Genomic DNA, 20,153 nt, shown 5'->3' with positions numbered 1-20,153 from the left:
CTTTGTTCCCCTGACCTTCAACTTTCCATCCTTCCTCTGGTTCCCCCTAAAAATGTCGGGCATAAGAGACACAGAGGCAGAGAGGAAGATGAAAGAAAAGATGTAAGAGAATGGCGGGTGGAAATTGAAAAAAGACCTTGTTTATGAAGTTTCTTCCCTGAGAAATGTACAATTCCAGTGTACCACTGGTAGCTGGGAAAGGGATGAGGTTTACAGAGAGGGAATATGAGAGGGGGATGTGGGTGGAAGAGGAGAAAGAGCTTTCATGCATGGTTGGTGTCTCAGGTAGATTCCTTTGTGACATACAGGTTGAGGCATGGCCTCAATGGTCTACTGATACCACAGAGAAAACCATGGCTTAACCTGTTTGTGCTGTCCCATGTGCTTAAACACTGAACCAAATGGATGTGATTCATTTTTGTACTCACCTGACGATAAAGTCAAACTCAGAGCCGGCGAGCATTAGGACGCCTAATAAGGTGGAAAAGGCTCCATCCAGCACTGGAGCAAACATGTGCTCCAGTGCCAGCACCGCCCGCTTGTGCCGATCCCCTATGGCTGTCAGGAATGCCTACAGAGCACCCAAAAACACCAAGAGGGTCACTAACTCCAAAAGTGTTCATCATGTATGTCACCATTCTGAGAGCTTAAACAATGGTCAGGTTTATGTAACAGGTTTGTTTGCTTACCAAAGCAACATGGACTGTAAACTCAACTCCAATGCCCACAGAGGCAATGAGAATGACCACAGGCACAGCACTCAGCTTGATTCCCATCAGGCCCATGAAGCCAAACAGCTCCACGGTCATTAGAGAAAGCACCAGCACCTGCAGAGAGAAGAGCTTCTGTTGAACACACGTGGGCTGAAAAAGTAGAGTAATATCAGGTAATATTTAGATTTTAGAAATATTCCCAAATTATTTTCAATTAGCCTATGTTAATCAGATCTCTCTACTATCTCTACTACTACTACTTTCATCCAGTGTTTTGAGAAAATGTTGACAGATCTTGAAAAAAAGTGCACTATTTGCATTTAAAAGTTAATAAGATGATGTGCTTTTCCTGTTTCTCCACATTACTGTTGTGTTCTGTAGAAGTAAACATCAATAAGTTTTAAATGATGTGTGTGTGTGTGTGTGTGTGTGTGTGTGTGTGTGTGTGTGTGTGTGTGTGTGTGTGTGTGTGTGTGTGTGTGTGTGTGTGTGTGTGTGTGTGTGTGTGTGTGTGTGTGTGTGTGTGTGTTGAGGTTTCAGTACAGAGTGGGACAGGGGCTGAGAGTAAATGCCATTATCAGCTGACAGGTGTCAGGTTACATGGGGCCCAAATCCTTTGAAGAAGGCTGAGGTGGGCAGGGGAGGGAGCAGTGTATGTGTTCATACATAATGTACAGAGAATGTGCATGTGTGTCCATGAAAGAGTAGTAGTGAGGGCTGCGTAGTATGTGTTTCTATCACCTCACAATTTACCAAATGCATCATGAGTGATGGATCATGATTGGAAAGATGTTCGACAAAACAATGTAATCCAATCAAGTCAAGTTAAATTCAATTGAATAAAACTACACTCTTAAGATCTCTATTTTCCTGAAACCTTTACAAAAATGTACAAGCATCAACATCCAATTGTGTGCTTCCACACAGATAAAACAAAACACCAGCTAAGAACATTGACGTTAAAATACGATCACACATTAACACTCCCTGAAGAACAAGAAACATGACATGGATTTAAAACATCTTAAAGAACGCAAACACTCAGCACAAGGTTTGAATGGGCCTCTTACTATCTATGGTGGTTTACACAGATTTCAGTGGAAATAGCTGAGAGGGTTTGAAAGGGCTTAGGGTTGAAGGTTTGACGTTTTAGGGTTGGCGGTGGTCTGGTCCTGGACAGAACAAACGGTTAAACTTGACGCCTCTCCATAACTTGTCTTTTGATCTTGCTAGTAAAGCCTGAAGGATGAACACAGGGTCCCCTCCCCCTCTGTTTAAGGGCTCTGGTGGCCTGGCCACTGCCTGCTGCAAAGTCCAACCCACCAGAGAGAAAAACCAGAGCACTTTGTGTGTGAGTTTCCGTTTAAGTTATGTACCTGTGTGTTTACATATTCATACAATATGTGCACAAGCATATAAATATATGTTTAAAGTGTGAGTCTGTGTGTGCTTGCCTGTTTGTATTGATACATGTATCCTTGGACACTGCTCTGGTAAGAGGAATGGGAGCAGAGGAGTGTGGAAGATGGAAATAAAATCAAACTTTTATAGGTTTAGAGTGGGAGCAAGTTGCCCAGGCAACTTTGTGTCCGCTCCCCATTTATTTCAGCATTGGTGTCTGGGAGTGTTGGACTAGACTAAACAGAGTGAGCCTGACAAAACAGCATAAGATAAACACTGGTGACTGGGGCTACAATAACACACAGCAGCCCCTCTCTTTTCTGAGTCTGTCTTCTCTGAAATGCCTTTTGGACCACACAGAAAAATAAAGAAACTGGAAAAGTAAAAGTGTCAGCTGGTGTTTCTTCCTCTTTATCCTAGAAAGATGGTCTGCACATGTGTTGTGCATTTTTAAACCAGGAAACTGTAGATTTGATGCACCTTGTGTGATCAATGTGTCTCTTCTCTAATACTCACAATGATGCCAGCGGTCCATGGGTTGAGCAGGAAGAGGGCACAGACAAGGAAGGTGCAGGCGAGCACTACACTTATAGACAGCAGAAGCCAGTGGCGCAGACTAACATACTGCTCCCAGAAAAGGAAGGGGTATCCGTTGGGGTAGGAAGGCAAGCCTTGTCGACTGTAGTTGCTGCAGATTGCCCGCACACTCTCGATGGCCTCCACGAATTGTGGCGTCTCCCGGAGCCCGTTGAGGTAGAAGGGGAACTGTGCGTATTCGATGGGCTCAGCTGCCGGGACTGGAAGGGAGGGACAATGAGAGGTCAGGGAAAAAAAGTGATAAAACTTCAAAACCCATCGGAAATAGAGATGTTTACAATGTCACGATTTCTATCCACTGAAACAGATCACCGAGAAACATTACAGAGTTCATAGGATAAATCAACAATGGCAAGGATGACATCTGCAGATGATATTTGTCTGTTCTGATTAACTAACATTACGTTCTGATCATTGAGTGTATCTGCAGAAATAATTTCAGCCTCTCCAGCCAAACCACCAATATCAAGGCTATCCCTCCCTAATCCAACTTTGTTCCAAGAGTAGCTACATCTGTGGCAGAGTTTGCATGCATCCATATGTGTGTGTGTGTGTGTGTGTGTGTGTGTGTGTGTGTGTGTGTGGTAAGGGTGGGCGGAGCATTGTGAAACAGAGCTCCATTGACTCTAGCCCAGCCAGTCTGTGGCCCAGCCTGCCTAATGAGGGCCTATCAGTTCCAGACTGAGCAGAGTGTCAGAGCTAACGTTGATTCACGGTAATTACAATGTCAGGATCACCACCACTACCACACCCTAAACTTAGCAACTGCCACACAAAGTATGATATAGATTCATAAACACACATACCTGCCTGTCACTCTGCGATGAAGCCACATTTAGTGCTCACAAAACAGGGTTTTCAATTGTTTTTGTTTGTTTTTCTTTAATCAACAACACACTGCAACATGAATCAAAAGACTGTTTCTTTCTTTTTTAATATAAACACAAAGTTTTGGTGCTTCTTGTCTCAGCGAAGTGTGTATATTTTACACAGCCTGCAGGGTCAGACAGGAGCACTTGCTAACATGCTTTTGCCCATTATAATCTGAACTATAAATTTCCATCAGGACACAACCTGGCTTTCAGCCAACACAGATCTGCTCCAGGGAGCTACCGCACAGCCAAGCACTTCACGCTGCTTATCCAATCATACCCCCCCTCCCATAAAGGACTTCCTGCTTGTTATCCAATTGTGTTTCCCACCTAACCCCAGTCTCTTCTCGTTAACCAATCATTTTCCTCCCCCATGGAGCACTTCCTGTCTTGTACCAAATCACAGGTTAGAATCAAACAACATGGCTGTACTTTTTACATGAGTTACAGTTTGTGTGTGTGGTACAGAAATGAGAACAGGGTGTGTGCAGTGTTTGGGGTCACTGGGTTTTAATAATGTGTGTGTCTGTGTGTAATATGTGAGTGTGTGTAATGCTAGGGCCCCATGGTAGCCAGGATTATAGCATTCACCACAGGCACCATTAAGAGAACCACACTGAGCTGTGTCTTGGTCATCAGCCTTGCAACCTGAGCTCACACACAAATGGTGGTACAGTAAAGTCTACAACCTCACTTAAAGCTAAGAGGCAGACAAGGAGCAATAACTTAAACCACAAGAGGTAAACAGTGCTCACATGTCGCAGCTGCAGCTTATGGAACATATGTCGACAGAATAGTGAGACTCAAAAAAAGGGAAATTTATGTGTATGAAGAGTGTATCAGGTATAAAATTCAACAAATGTTCCATTTCCTTTACTTTTTGGAACAAATACTATAAAAGTTTAGACTTGTCTTGAATTCAAACTTTATTTCATTACACCTCAAAACGTGTGCGTATTGATAGTAACATATTCTTCCAAAGCATGGCACGATGACTTACTGCTGAGGCGTGTCTCGGGCATGGAGTCGGTACGGTCATGGAGCCACTCGGGAGGGTGTGGGCGGATGTTGGCCTGCGAGGCAGCGTAGGCCACAGGATCATTGCTGACCCAAGCGGTTAGGTAGATGTAGAAAGCTCCAGGGTTTATGATTCCATCAGCATCCACGAGCCTCTGACGAGTCAGCTGTAACACAAACACACACACATACAAACAAACAAAAAAAGAGATGAGTTAATGATGAAAACTTTATATCTCATTCAGACATGTTCTTTTTCATTCAAGCACAACAGTCAGAAAATACTTTTACAAAGGGAGATTTCCGTTTACGATTAGCAAATGGAAAAAGGGTAATGAGGCAGAAAAAAAATCAGATGGGGCTTTCATAGGAAATTATAATGTGGTTGTTGAGTATTTTTTGGACTCCAGAAAGGTATTGTGGAAATGGGACGTGTTTAACTAAAACATTCTACAGGTGAGCCGACCGCAGTAATGCTTATTTATACAAACGCATAACTGCATGAGAACGGAGCAGCTTTCAAAATAAGAGTCAAATATTAGTCTCTCTCTTTCCGACCAAAGAAAAATCAACATGTAAAACACTGGTGCTCTTTCTGAAAATTCCCGTACTTCTCATCACAGCTTCCCAGAATTATCATGCCACATTAAAACATGGAAAATGATGAATCAGCTTCTCCCTTAACATACAGCAGATACTAGCTGGCCAACCTCAGGCCCAATGTCCTGACCGCTCTGAATATATTTGAGAAAAAAGACTGCAGAAATGCTCTGTTGAGAAGCAGCTGCCGAGTATTTGAGCCAAGTCCTTTTAATACTAATGGTGGGATATATATTTAAATAGACGGGTATCTTTGTAGGGAATATACACTACTCTGTCAGTTCTATTGCTTTATGCTGAGACTTTATCTTGTTTATTTAACTTTTTTTGACAGTACAGCAGAATATGAGTAGTTAGCAATATCATTAGAACTTATTGGCCATGCTTTTATCACTTCCATCTACCGGATAGATCAAAACTTTAACTTAAGTCTTTAGTTTATGACCCAATATCAGTAAATAGAGACACGGTTTACAAGCCATAGCTGTATTGGTATTTTTCTTTTGTTTTCTTTTTATTTCTTCAAAAATAGTTCATAACCCAAAAAACAGCAATAGGGGGCTTTCAACAAAGGATGCTAGCATGCCAATATTAACATTCAGTCTGAAGCACTGTTTTTCAGAGTTCCTTGAACTTAGAAAGCCTTGTTCACGCTAAGAAACCCCCAAAACACACATATGAGGCTTTAAAAAGCAATACACAGCTGTTTACAAGGTACAATATCAAAACTATTTAATTCTAACTTACTATAAAAACTTTAAAAAGCTATGATTTTCTTTGTTGTTTGTTGAAAAAAGGGGACAAAAACTGCAGTTAGCCTGTTAGCTTTAGTCTGAGATGATGCTGTGACAGCTGTGGTTAGTGGTTAGAGAAAGCAGCTCCTCTCCCTCCCATGTGGAAACAGAAGAGTGTAGCCTAGCATTGCTACCTCCTGAGAGGCAAAACCATTATGCTGCACCACTCTGCCAGTTTTCCTTCTAGGAACCATAAATCCTTCCTCCATGGAGGCTGGGAGAGTTCTGGGGGTGAAGCTGGACTCACAGGGTTACGTGGATGAAGAAAAGGTTACCTTATTTGATGGGGGGTTGGGGTGAAAAAAAATTGCTTAAGTTAGGGTAACAATAAAAAATTTGGCTGGAGTCCCTGAGCACGTCTGTGTGCAGTTAACCTGGTTGTTAACACTGAAGGAAATGCCACCCAGCAAATGGAGTAGAGCTATAAAAATAACACAACATCTGTACAAATGTTACTCACACTTGCTTCTCCTGACCCCTATGGGTACCCAGAATTCCCGGCGCCACAGACTGACCCTGCCCTGAGTAGAAATGAGCCCTTGATAGCATTAGCATGACTCTTTTTAGCCCTTTTTGTAACATTCCTTCTCCTTTTCTTCATAAACAACCTCCTTTTGTACTTATTCAGTAAAGCTTTATCTCTCTTTTTGCCTTATTTTCAAACCCCACATACACACATATACAACAAACACACCAGTAACCAGCTTCCATATGACTTCACGGCAAGACCATAAGGAACGAATGGTCGCCCAGCACCGAGTGAAATGTTAACAGCAACAGATCAAAGGCAGAACACCTCTGCACAGATCCATGAAGTGGCATATCAAAATAAAACATCTAGCTCTGCAATTTGCCAGGGTTGGAAAAAGATCTGGTCCTCATTTTGAGGCACAAAAAAAAACAGCTACTGCTGGAAGTGCACGCACAACAGACAAAAGCAGAACACACACTCAAAACATACAAATGCACACACAGAGCTCCCTCAAAGAAACCACGTGTTTGAGCTCCCCTCATTGAAAGAGGACACAGCAGTGGAGCACAGAGGGAGGGAAAGGGGAGGGAGGAGGAGACAGAGGGAGAGAGAGAAAGCCGTAGTGCGAGCAGGAGAGACAGAGGGGGCAAGAAGGAGAGCCGGATTCCAGAGGATCTGGATTGAATTTAACAGCGGGATACGCAACAACTGTATGTCTTCAAGCTGTCACGGGAAGCCCAGGCAGCTCTGCTGGCGGCCCCCACGCCTCAGGGCAAATACACTTCCCTCACAGGCACAGGAAGTGATGTCACAGGGCCGCACACCAGGCTTACCTCTGCTTCCTGCTGGCATGTGGAAAGGGTAGAAAGCAAAGTACGATATTGCAATGGAGAGAAAGTGAAAAGAATTTGCAAAAAAAAGATGGAGTGAAAGTTCACAAGCATTTGAGCACAGAGTCACACGCATATAAATATAAATAAAAAGATAAAGCAGCACACTCAAAGTTAAGGGGAAGTAATCTCAGCAGTGTTTTTGGATAACAGAAATCCTGGCTAAGATTTCTTATCTCCTGTTTTTGCCTTTCCTGCCCACATGTGCAACTATAAATTTAGGTTGCTGTATATTTTAGATGCTACTAAAAACAAAATGTAATGCTTTATTAAAGTTGGCAACATTAAATCAACCCTTCTGCCTCCCCTCATTTCCTCCAGTGTCGACCCTCATTATAAACCGGTTGGCATATTTCTACAGACAGAGATTGAAAAGCTAGATTTTATCTTCACTTACTTTCCTGGACCTGCTTTTCAGACCGTAGCTGCTTACCAGATGGGCTAGTGTCATTTTTTAGATGCCAAAACAACCAACTATTCAACCAAACTAGGATGTATTTAATAACACATTAAAAACCCTCACAGGTTCAGCTCTCTCAGCTACGCAAATATCAACATTCTTGATTTATCATTTGTCAAAATGATGACTAAATAAGAAAACACTGTCATACTGGCCTTTTAAATCCACTTCTAAGTGACTTCAGTTCATTCAGGCAACTTTGACTCCACGCCATGGAATCCAGGCTGATTACTCATACACACACAGGCCTGCCAACTTCTTTAAGCCTTCCAATTTTTCATACAACAAACATTGTCTAGCATTGCTGGCAAAGTGCCAGACTGAAAGGCTGAAGGGAGACATCTCTCAGTCAAAGCCCTGCATTCATGCACATCACACACAAGCAGAACGACCAAGTGGGACAAATGTTTTAAATGAAGAGTTAATAGGTTTTTCAGAGCTGGTGTGCAGCCCCAGTGAGAGCTTTAAATTCCTGGGCTCGGTAAAGTCATCACAGAGAGAAGATGAAGATGGTCACAGAGAGAAAGCCAGAAAAAAAGCAGAGAGACAGTTTTTAAGGTAAGCCCAGAACCGATTAAACACAGTCTGCTTCTTCACATCTTTGGAAATCCCCAAAAATAAAAAACTCATAACAATTAACTTCAAAACACACCTGGTTGAAGTTGATGGGTTTCTCTCTGCGTCCTGTCTGCACCAAAAGCTTGTACGCCAGGACGCCATCATCAGAGCCGTTCCTGTAGCTGCTGACAGTGATGCGGCCAGCCTCCCAGTCTTTGTCAAATGCCTGCTGTAGACCTGCAGGAAACCACAAGACAGATTAGTCAGATGTGTATACTTAAAAAGGTTTCATGCCCTGTAATCATCAGTCTTTCCCTTCCACATACTGAAATACTTCACAAATAAACACAATACATAATGATGCAGCACGATAAGACATTACACAACACTGCAACCTTAACTTAACCCTGTAATAAGCATGAATGATTTAATACGATAAGTCTTTTAACATCCTCAACCTCAAAACAAGACTTCAAAAGCTGCAAAACTCTGTGGCTTTTGATTCACAGAGATCATTAAGGGATATATCAATAACATGTGTCTCCTTTCTCTATACCACTCTTTAATCCATATGTGTATCACACCCCCTCCTCTCGGCTCTCCCCCACGGCCCATGCTGTGGTCTGTCTGTGGGAGATGTTGTTTTGGGTCTCGTTCCTTGGTCTGTCTGGCTCCAATTTGTCCCACCATTGCAGAGCAATATCAGACACAGTTTCCTCCCTCCTTCTCTCACTCACCCACACACCCTCTCTGTGTGGCTCCCAGACGGCTCACACAATGTCTTTTTTCATGAAAGGTGTTTTTACTGAAATATTGTTGAAATATTGTTGTCATCATTGGCATATCATAGCTCTTGCGTGATGTCATTGCTTGCCATGCAAATGAACAAACACCTCAGAGTATATCCTGAAGCTATAATCTTATATAATGTAAGTCAAATGATTTAAAGGGGTATCGATAGTTCTGTGCCAGATTCACAGCCTGATCTGAATGACTGATAGTAGAAGTTAAACTTACCTTGCAGCCAATCCCTGAAGTAGTCCAGCCACATGCGGGGCAGCTGTCCGTTGTCTTCCTTTAGCACGTAGCGCACAGTATGGAACCTCTGATGGAGCTGGTGCAGCAGAGGCTGGTTCTGGGCGTAATCAGCCAGCTGTGTCACCACGTACATGTTGTAGAAGGAGAAGAACTTAAACTGGGCGCCAATGAAGTCGTACTCGCTGGTTTCTCTGGGCACAATGTCCGTCAGCTCCAGACCGTCCCTCACCTGGGTGGTCCCGTACAAACTGACTCCCAGCAGGCAGAGGAAGAGCACAATCACAACCACCTGGAGGGCAGAGACAGGAATTCATCAATCAGTTCACTGCACATGACGGCAGCAGAGCTTCGGCTTGCACAATTTACAGCCTAAATCATGTTGCTTAATGAATGAGTGACACGCGAAAACAAGGGGCGCCGGTTTAGCCCAGGTAGTCGAACTGACACACCATTCACAGAGGCTTCAGTCCTTGACCCACCAGATGGAAAACCTCTGAATTTTTTGCATGTTAACCCCTGACTTCCTTACCACATTTCTCATCTCTCTGGCCCTTAAATAACTTGAGCAACTGTACCCAAAACATTCACACCATGCTGCCAAAGTAAGAGTGAGACAAAATAATTAGAAACAATCAAAGCAGAAAAATTAGTCCATAAAAAATTGATTTAAAAATTCAAACATAAAAGAAACGCACAATCTGAGGATCTTTTCTGAAAAATTTTCCAAATCTAAAAGATTCATGACAAAGAAAGTTCACATTTAGAACAGCAGGGGGCAAGACATTTAAAACAAACGCAATAAAAAATACATCAGATACTGTTCAAAGGGGAAAATCTGATGATTTAAACCGCTACACTTCAGGTTTTTATTGTAGAGAAGTTGCAATGTGGTCCAAATACAGGAAAATGAGATGCAGGTTGTTACAAACCAGAATTTTCCTGTTAGTCATTAGTCGAGTATTGGTTCAAGGCATCAAACAAGAACATGAAGCAATCTATTATTTTGGAGTAGTGACATTCTTATTTTAACAAATGCATGCCGCATAATATTTTCAAAGAATTATTGGAAGATGGGCCACCCAGGAGACCGGGGTCAGACTGTGTGTGTTTGTGTGCGTGTGTGTTCTTGTGTGTGACTCAGATAGGACATGACCACAACCTCCACCTCAGATTTCCTTCTACTATTCGCTTTGGTGACTAACTCTGCCTTTTAAATTATCACCACAGTGAGTCAGCACTAAGTCCCTGCTTACCTCACACCAAAGCTCTTACCTTTCCCTTTACTTGACCCTTTTCACACACGACTCTTTATGTCCTGTCTGTGTGGGCTTCATGACCGAGTGTAAAAAAGGTGATGAAGTCAGTCATATTGTTTGAGCTTCTCTGTTTTGTGCTCTGTACTGTTTGCTTTAGTCGTCTGTAAGCTGCTTTATACTGTTAAGTTTGACTCACAGAAACATCTTCATACATGTTGCAGCGATACTAACTCTTTGAAGACTCCTCCATCTCCACCTCGGCTGCACACAATACCCAGCCACCCCCTTTCACCTACACCAAATGGAGTATTCAAAATCTTCCATGGGAAGGTGCATGCAGGTAACGAAAGCTCCTAAATCACAAGAGCCTGGTCTTGAAATTTTCAGGAAATTGTCATAATGTGGTAACCTTGCAGAGCAGACGGACCTGTCTGATTCAGTTTCTGAACTCCTGCAGGTCCATCTTGCCAGGCTCCAATGACCAACGAATTCACTCGGCTAAATTCTGACCAGCCCAATCAGGGAAGAGAGGCAGGAGCTGTGGGAGCAGACATGACGTCAGCAGACTTTCGTACTTGTCAGTTCCTTTGATTCTTAAGTTAAATTTATAAAAATGGAAGCTGCCGTCTAACGCCATCATCACGTGATTCAGTAGTTGTTCGTCTATTATTCTTAGAAGCATTAGCTCACATAAGCTACGTCACACCGTGGCTTGATGTGGATTGGTCCGTGATGAGTGTGTTAATCAGAGCAGTTGTCCAATCACCAGCTGCTGATTTTTTTTAAAGTTCTGCCTCTGAAAACAAATTGGAAGAGCTGCTACCCAGATGGACTTGTGAAATAATTCCGTGGCGTATATATGAAACTGTCCGTCTGGCGTGTCAGGTTAATAATGTGGGGAAAGAGGTTATAAATCATTGATACAACTGAGTGACACCCACAAGTGCTTAACTCACCTTAGTAGTGGGCTGTAGAAGAAATGGAGCATAGTGTCTCTCAGCGAAGGAAGCAAGAGTCCAGCGTGAGCAGGGAGGCTCGAGGCAGCGCAGGCCCAGCGATCCTTCTCCTAACTGGGACAACAGATCCCGTGTTGAGCTGTTGTTTTCTGGGATCTGTCCAGTGGATGATGCCATGTCACCCTGAGGAGCTGAACTCACACTGGAGGCAGCATGAGGAGGTACAGGATGAATATGGGAGAAGCTGTCAGAACCTCTGGACCCCCCATTGCTCCTACTTCCACTGTTGTTATTGTTAAGATTTCCATTGTTGCTGCTGCTGCTGCTTCTGCTTCCACCAGCGTTGCTGCTGTAGTAGTCGTTGTTCGGATTGCTCCTAGTGGGAGCTGGGTTCATGGGCTGCACAGAGATCTGGGATCTGGGCTCAGCGGTGGTGTAGAAGGCCTGAGTACGAGGGTCGTACTCAGTCCTTAGCTGCACAGTTGACTGCATGGTGATTTGGGTCTGCTGGGCAAAGCCGTGGCTGCTGTATGATGGAGGGGGGCTGCTGTAGCTGGGGGGAGGTGTGCGATAAGAAGGAGGAGGGGTGCAATAGGATGGAGGGGGGCTGTAGTGGCTGGCGTCAGCACCATCGAGGTAGGCATGAGGCTCGATCTGAATGACACGATTGGCACAAGGACTGGGGAAAGAAATAAAGAGGAAAAAGTCAGAATAAGGACAGGTGGAGGAATTCCAGAAAACTCAAAAATAACTTCTTCTGAACACAATCTGAAGTACATAAGTTTGATTCATTTTTTTAATCAGTATTATGTTATTGTACATTTTTCTCCCTCTCTGCCAAAAGTATGAAATAGAGAGCTGAGACCCAACATGGGAATTCAATAGTGTGTCTGCACATCTGTATGACTGCTGTGCCAGCATTCATGCCCAGACCAGCAGACGGACTGGTAGAGTTTAATAAAGACAGATTAACAGACAAAACAGTGAAAAAACAGCAGCCAGACTGAGCGTAATCAGCAATTACATTTTGACAGAGAGGGATTACAGCGAAGATGTCGTTGAGATAACTGTGTGTTGAAGTCATTCATTGTCAAGCAGACATCAGAGAGAAACATAAAAGGAAGAGTTCATAAAAGAGGAGAGCACTTTCATCATAATTAAAAGAACTTCTTTGTGTTGCGTCTGAACGCGTGTGCACACCTGTAGAAGCAACAGAAAATGTCGAAACGCCGGTCTTCACGTCGGTAGAGGTCCATGCTGAGGATGGCGGGGAAGATGAGAAGCACCATGGCGAAGTTAAACACCACCACCACTGCAGCCTGAGAGGAATTCACAAAAATGATTATGTCACCAAGTATATTATGTAGGGGATGGACAATGTCTCAAGAGATTCAGGTGTATTAAGGTAGAAACTTAATTGTCATATAAAAAAATTGAAAACCCAAATTATTACAGATTTTTTTTTCATACTGTTATAAAATGAAAAATAATTTTCAAACAAATATTTTCACATCTCCCCATATGTCTCCAAACCTTAAAATATTTTTGAAGATGCTGTGTAGTCTCAAAGAGTTACCTTCCCTCGACATCAACACTGCAAAGTCTTAAATTATCTTAAAATAACAGGATTTGAAAAGCCTGCTTTAAGAAAAAAAAATCTTTCAACACTTTTTCAATTTCTTCTAAGACAAAAACACTAAGGATGTGGAAAAAACGTGATGGATATGTGTGTTCAGTTATGTGTGTGCATTTGTGTGTAATAGAAGCCAGTGCAATGTTGTGGTTAAGTATTTGAAGGTGGTGCACTGGAGCAGAGGGTGGGGGTTGGGGTTAGGTTGGGGCCCTGCCCAGAGTACAATCTGGAACTTGCGTAGCTGCCAGACCACTACACACACTCACACAGACACACACAAGCAAGCACACACAATCCCGTGTGTGTGCCAGACCACCCAAGGAGCCGGAGGCCCGCGGGGCCTGAGGTGATGAGCAGGCGCTGCGGCTGTACAGACAACACACACCCCTTACACACCAAAAAAATGCACATACACACGCGTATCTCCTGGCAGCTTAAAAAAGTGTATGGCCTCCTACTTAAACCACACCTTAACACCAACCAGACACACACACACACACACTCACACATCCTCACCCTCCCTCATTCCTCAGCTCACCACTCAGTCAATAAGGGAGAAAAGAGACGTGAAGCCGGAAGAAGAAGAAGAAACTTCTGAAAGAGGAGAGTAATTAATTTTCAATTGGCCCAGGATCGTCCAGACTGATTCACTATGACTACACTCACGCTGACACACACATCACACAGAGCGACCGCCAGTTGACCTCAGGGTGGGAAGATTAATCATCGCATCTGTCCGTCGCACGTGAATGTATGCGTCCCAACGTTGTTTTCGAGAGGAAATCTTACTTTTCTGTTCAGACTGATAGAAGGAAGTGGATGAGGGGAATTGACTGAGTTGGAGGTAGAGACTGAGAGGTCATCTACAGGAAGTGCTTCATGCTGATAAAGAGACACACACTGACACACACTGACACAAATACAAACCCATATCTCTGCATGCATGAGTAACACTGATTGCGGTTGTGTGTGTGTGTGTGTGTGTGTGTTCCATAATAAAAGATAGGTATCAGCATGAATGTCTGCCTCGCTGCAAGTCTGCTCTCCACCAGTTACAAAACCACAAGTATAAACTATGCATGCTATGCGTGTATGTGTGTTTTATGCCTTTGTGTGTGTCTGTCTCTGAGTGTGTGTATGTGTGTGTATAAAACGAGGCTGCATGGATTAGACCCATGGGGTAAATGGATCATGTTTGACAGACTCGCTGTACTAAAGCCATCCATCCACACATGCTAATATTGTACTCACCGTGGCGACATCTTGCCTCACTGTGTGTGGAAGTGTGTGTGTGTGTCCGTGTGTCTCAAGTGTGAGCCAAAGACAGACCGAGTCAGAAAGGGGAGGTCGCAACTACAGTAGTACATGCAGATCACAGAGTGTACCCTTCATCCTTTAATTCAAAGCAAATCCCAGCATACAGGTCCTCATACCTCTCTTCCTCACAACACCTGTTACAACTGTTTTATTTTCACTACTTAATTTAATTTCATAAATTTCCTTCTCTTTATTTATTTCCATAAAGAAAACAATAAAAGTTTCTTTGAAAAGTCTCCACATCCTGACAAAATAGGTGGCAGTATACAATCCGCAATTACATATATAGAAGATAAACAAGAGCAACTGCACCAAACTGTCAAGAGAATGAAACAGATACTCTGGTGTGGGTGTTTCATTCTCTTTCCTGGTTGGTAAACATGTGCCAAAAGTATTCTGAGAGGACACAAGCTTTAAAAGAAATCCTTTTAAGTCACCTAAGAAGTTATCATCACCCTGAATTTGTATTAAAGAAACATAAAGTTGCAGAAGTCAAAGCTAATATTAGCTTGCTTCTAGGGATGCAGCTTTTCTGGTCCTGATACCGATACCTGGGCTTTGTGTATCGACTAATACCAATCCTGATCCGATACCAGTGTTAAATAATAACCTGCATGCTCTACTTTGGGATAAGACTGGTAATGTTATGAGTAAAAGACCAAAATGAGTACATATGGAATTACCGAGGTTAATATTTATTTAAACTATGAGTGTTTAAATGTTGAACTGCAGTTTGGTTAAAAAAATCCTTCAGAATTTACAGAAATGGCTAATTGATTGTAAAATCTTAAACCTTGTAGACAAAATTATAGTTTAGCCTTAGTGTCAGGTTTGGACCGATCCTTTCCCACTGACACCCGATACCAGGATTGGATTGGATAAAGCCACCAATGACAATCATAACTAACCATTTACCCAGGTAGAAAGCCAAGTATTTCACTTACACCTTACAGCGTTGAAATTGGACTACAATTTGATTTCAGGCCTTAGATTGGAAAATATTTCCCCTTTTATCTTCCTGTACTCCTTCTGAAAGGAACCTCAGTGGTGCTAAAAAAATACAGATCGTCTCCCCTGAACACAAGATATCTTATCTGCCCAAGAATCACACTTTGCTTTTTCTTCACTAATCTGTTTCTAACTCAAACCAAGTTGATTCACTTCTGTTTTATCAAAATGAAAAACTTCACTCAGACAACAGAGGGTCCAGTAAAGGAACAGTAACCCTAAAAAAATACAGCAACTGAATATAAACTCTACAAAATCAACAGTTTCCTACCCAAAGGATTCTGCCTTTAGATAACATCCTCTCTTAAAAAGTGTGTTTCACCAAGACTGAGCAAGTGTTTGTGTGATTAACAATCCACTGCTCATTGGAGGCATTTTGTCCGACTGACAGACGTCTCTTTCTGTCCCAGTTTTCACTGTTCTGGTGACGTCCATAATTACTGACAGATGTTAGAGAAGTCAGAGCTCCCCTCTGGATCCCCCAACTTCAACACACTCACACATTCAAACATTTCAGACACAGGCACACACACACACATACACAGAATCAGACATACACACAAACAGCTAGACCATTGCTTTTCAAACCTCCCACACAGACACAACTCTACGCACACAGACACACAAACACACAAGCTTGAGTACACATATATTCAAACACACACGGATGGACGCACACATGCAGAGGGATTCAGTTACATAGACCTCGGCCACAATCTGGACAGACACCGGGCCCACCACTAAACAGCCTCAAAGAAAGAGGGGGAGAGAAAAAGCTGGATGGATTTAACGAAAACACAGTTGTGCTTGCACACACACACACACACACACACACACACACACACACACACACATACACACACAAACACACACTTTCAGTTTGATGAATGAAATCAATAAAACAACAGTCTGGAGAAATCTGGAGCCAATGAGGACTGGAACAAGACTATTACTAAGAGAGAGAGGCCCCACACGACTGAGCTCTACTTCTCACACATGCACAAGCACATGCGCGCGCACACACACACACACACACACACACCATGAGGCGTACCTGTAAAGAAAAGGCTCTGAGCGCTGGGATGGGGATGAGGGCTGCCATGAAGAATGCGGTGACGTTGCTGATGGAGGTGAGAGCCACGCTGGCCCCCGTCCTTTTCAGACACTCGCCCGTACGGTCCTGACACAGAGAGAGAAGGAGACAGAGACAGAGATGAAAAGAAAAGCAATGAAACTCAACTCTTTTGATCACTTGTTAGCCGAAAGGCAAACATGTAATACTTGAAATTATGGACAATTATCCTGATTCCTATATGAGTGACAGTGATTGCAATGTTTCTGAAGCCCTCAAGTGCTTTGGGATAATCCACCTGCGCCTGTCTACTTTCTGTGCAAACATTGAGGGAAAAGTAGAGAGAATAAAGAAAATGTTGACACCGTGCCCTTCAAAATGAAAGCTTTTTAAGTGAAATTATGACTGCAGAGCAGAGATAAGCATGCACACACTGCTTGGAGGTTGGGCAGCACTTCTAAGAAGATTTGAGGACGTGCAAGACCACACAGGGAGTATTTGCAAGCTTGTGCATCTTTCTTTGTGTATATCAGGGTCTGTGTGTGTGTGTGTGTGTATGTGTGTGTGTGTCAGACAGGAGAGATCAGGTTCAGCTCTGTTTAGTTTTCATCTCAGCCACACAAAGGAAGCTGGGGGATGAGGGAGGCATAGAGACAAGGGGAGGGAAGCAGGGGAAAACAACAACAAGCAAATACATGCCTGTGTTTTCCCCGTCTGGAGGTGAAAAGTTATCCTGCTCCACAAAAAGACACACACACACACACACACACACATAGTAGCACACATGATGCTGGAAAATTTCTTTAAACTTTTCCATACTCGATGTCGGGCTACGTTTTCCTTTTTGTATTAAATTTGTGCTATGGACATCTTTTTGTTAAGAGAAAACATCTTAAGATTTTGACGTCAGGTAACTTTTTTTAATCAAAATTTTGGATAAATGTCTACTATTAGATTGTTGTTGTGTTCTCCAAGAGGAACGTGTTTAATACGGAGCACTGCTTAGATAAGCGTGCCGAATGTGTGGCATAGTGATTGTTTGATGCTACATCACAGGCACAGACAGGCTTTCACACATTCCACCATGGAGCAGATAAGACGGCAGAGGGGCAGGAACAGAGTGAGGATGGATGTTTGCCTCACCTCGAATGGGATCCTCTTGTTCTGGCCAGTCTCACTGAAGGCATGGGCGAGGAGGAAGACATCATCCACTCCAACTCCCAGAGCAAGGAAGGGAAGCACCTGTTGAACAAACTCGCTGACTCAGTGAGCTTGAATAACACAACTATTTAAGCAGCTTCGTTCTGCATATCACACTAAAATTAGTATTTGTGTTTCAGTGCTATTTTTTTCCTTCTCTAAACTGATCAAATGTATCCTATCTTCCTGAGCATATTAAGTGTACCTGTGCAGTCATTTCTAACGACAAGTAAAGGTTTTAATTGCAAATGAATTATGGCACTGGATCAGTGCACGCAGGTGTTTTTTGCCTCATACAACTCATTTTTCTTTTGTTTGTTGGTAAAAAGTGAAAAAAAAAAGAAAAAACAAAAATAAAACATGTATCATAATTGACCAATTCTTGTTTTTGTGTAATAAAACTTAACCAAGTTTCCTTCAAAGCACAATTAAAAAAAATGTTGTGACAAAAAGTATTTTCATCCTAAAAAACAGTCAAACTAGCATTTCCAGTCACTGTAGATAAAAACAAGTCTATAAAATAGATTCTAATCCTAAATTATAAACTAAACCTAGATAGTGTTACAAATAAAAAAACGTGAAGATCGTCAGTACAACATTTCACTGAAAGAAATGTGATCCAGCTCTTTGAGTTGGCAATTTTGAGTGTTAATCAGTCAGTATTGAGTCTTAACTTTTGGAAAAATACCCAGTTTTCTGTCTGGTGGCATGTTTGGGAGATACCTGAGTGGTGGCAGCATTGAAGGAGATCCCCAGAAGAGAGCAGAGGCCCAGACCAGCAGCCACAGAGAGCGTCACCAGCAGGACACCTGCCAGCCCTACAGCCCCCTGAGACTTGGCACAGTCCCATCGCAACATGGTCAGACACGCATAAGCCAGCTGGACACATAGGGAAAACAAGTGATCCATTTATAAATCAACACACTGCATGTGGACTTCATATTTCTTCCAATAAAGCACAGAAATTCACACAATCCATTATCAAGATTTTCCTTTAAATGTAAAAAAAAATCAAACAACTGAGGTATCTTTTTGTTTCTGCCCTTACCATCAGCAGGTATCCACTGGCCACCCGAATGACACTGATATCAGAGAATGACTTGAGGATGTCTTCCAGAGTGGTGGTGGTGAAAGACAAAACCTTCTGGGAAGAATTTGCTGCCACACTCTGCAACACGGCCTACAGAGAGAGACAAACAAGAGGAGATGAGTTAAGAAGAGCAAAGAGAGGAGAAGCACGGAACTTTAAACCTCTTACAGGAAAACTTCTGGTCAGACTTTTATTTTGATTATGAGCCTGATGAACAGTATGTACACCAAAGGCAAAGATGAGGTCTCCTTCAATCAGGTTTAAGAAGTTTTTAAATAAACTTTTTAGTTAAGAAAAATGGTTCGGAAATGCACCAATTGAAAAAGAATCTAAGTTTATCTAGGTTACAGTATTCTGTGTACAGGAGGCGTTAAAAGGAATCTGCAAACAGTACTCGACCCATCCTCTCCTCTCACTATCAGGCAGACAGATGGCTTCAACATTGTAGTGCAGTTACTGCTCAGTGGGGAGTAATGTCGGCTGACACACATTAGGAAACACACACTAGATCACACACACTCTCACACCAACTTATGAACTTGCACATGTGTCAGGCACACACCACCATGCAAGCACATAACTATCAATGCAGACACTTTAACCTTAAATACAAACACACAAGAAGATGGAGCAATATTTGGCGTCCGTCACTTTTTTGAACTTCCAGGCTGACACTGAACAAACACTTTCACTTCATGAAAGGATCACACTTCTGTCTTTCTGTGATCCCAGAGCCTTAAGATGAATGGGCACACATACGCACTTGTGTACATCCACACACACACATAAGGTCACGCCATGGCGAACAGAGGTTGGGGCCCCCCAAAACAAAGACCAGATGATGTCACACATGAGCCACCAATTGGGCCACAGCTGGGAAAGAGATTGTGTGTGAGCTCTTGCGTGTGTCTGGGTGAGTGTGTGTGTGTGTGTGTGTGTGTGTGTGTGTGTGTGTGTGTGTGTGTTAGTGTATGAGTTAAAGAGGGAGAGAGAAAGACATCCAGCAATCCCTTAATGTATTCCAGACTTGCTTGCCCTGTTGCTCCTCTCTACTGAGCAAGAGAGAGGGAAGCTTTAGCCCTTTACCACACACCAACATTGGTTCTCGGATCTATCAGGGGCCCTGGCTTTGGATGGGGCCATCCCATGTTCACCTGTATCCGGCCAGTGATTTACAATGTGGTTGTAGAGGATTTAGGGTAGATTTCT

The 20,153-nt window shown here is 42.8% G+C and overlaps 1 protein-coding gene across 3 annotated transcripts in view; it reads right to left on the bottom strand.

Annotated features, from left to right (window-relative positions):
• ptch1 (patched 1) overlaps positions 1 to 20,153 on the bottom strand; it is a 50,147-nt gene that overhangs the window by 6,558 nt on the left and 23,436 nt on the right. For all 3 annotated transcript variants that reach the window (XM_074670362.1, XM_074670363.1, XM_074670364.1), the window contains exons 9-20: positions 18,903 to 19,034; positions 18,578 to 18,733; positions 17,798 to 17,896; positions 16,637 to 16,762; positions 12,825 to 12,943; positions 11,625 to 12,303; positions 9,392 to 9,701; positions 8,469 to 8,611; positions 4,584 to 4,767; positions 2,631 to 2,911; positions 690 to 827; positions 429 to 571 (exon numbers count right to left, since the gene is read on the bottom strand). In XM_074670362.1, the coding sequence (XP_074526463.1) occupies positions 429 to 571; positions 690 to 827; positions 2,631 to 2,911; positions 4,584 to 4,767; positions 8,469 to 8,611; positions 9,392 to 9,701; positions 11,625 to 12,303; positions 12,825 to 12,943; positions 16,637 to 16,762; positions 17,798 to 17,896; positions 18,578 to 18,733; positions 18,903 to 19,034 (2,510 nt within the window). The remainder of the gene's footprint in view (positions 1 to 428; positions 572 to 689; positions 828 to 2,630; positions 2,912 to 4,583; positions 4,768 to 8,468; positions 8,612 to 9,391; positions 9,702 to 11,624; positions 12,304 to 12,824; positions 12,944 to 16,636; positions 16,763 to 17,797; positions 17,897 to 18,577; positions 18,734 to 18,902; positions 19,035 to 20,153) is intronic.

This window comes from Halichoeres trimaculatus, unplaced genomic scaffold (genome assembly GCF_033239565.1).
Source record: "Halichoeres trimaculatus isolate MK-OKI-2021-1 unplaced genomic scaffold, fHalTri1.1 fHalTri1_scaffold_5, whole genome shotgun sequence".
Classification (NCBI taxonomy): domain Eukaryota; kingdom Metazoa; phylum Chordata; class Actinopteri; order Labriformes; family Labridae; genus Halichoeres; species Halichoeres trimaculatus.
The sequence above is the reverse complement of the archived record's forward strand: the minus strand, read 5'-3'. Positions and strand labels throughout refer to the sequence as shown.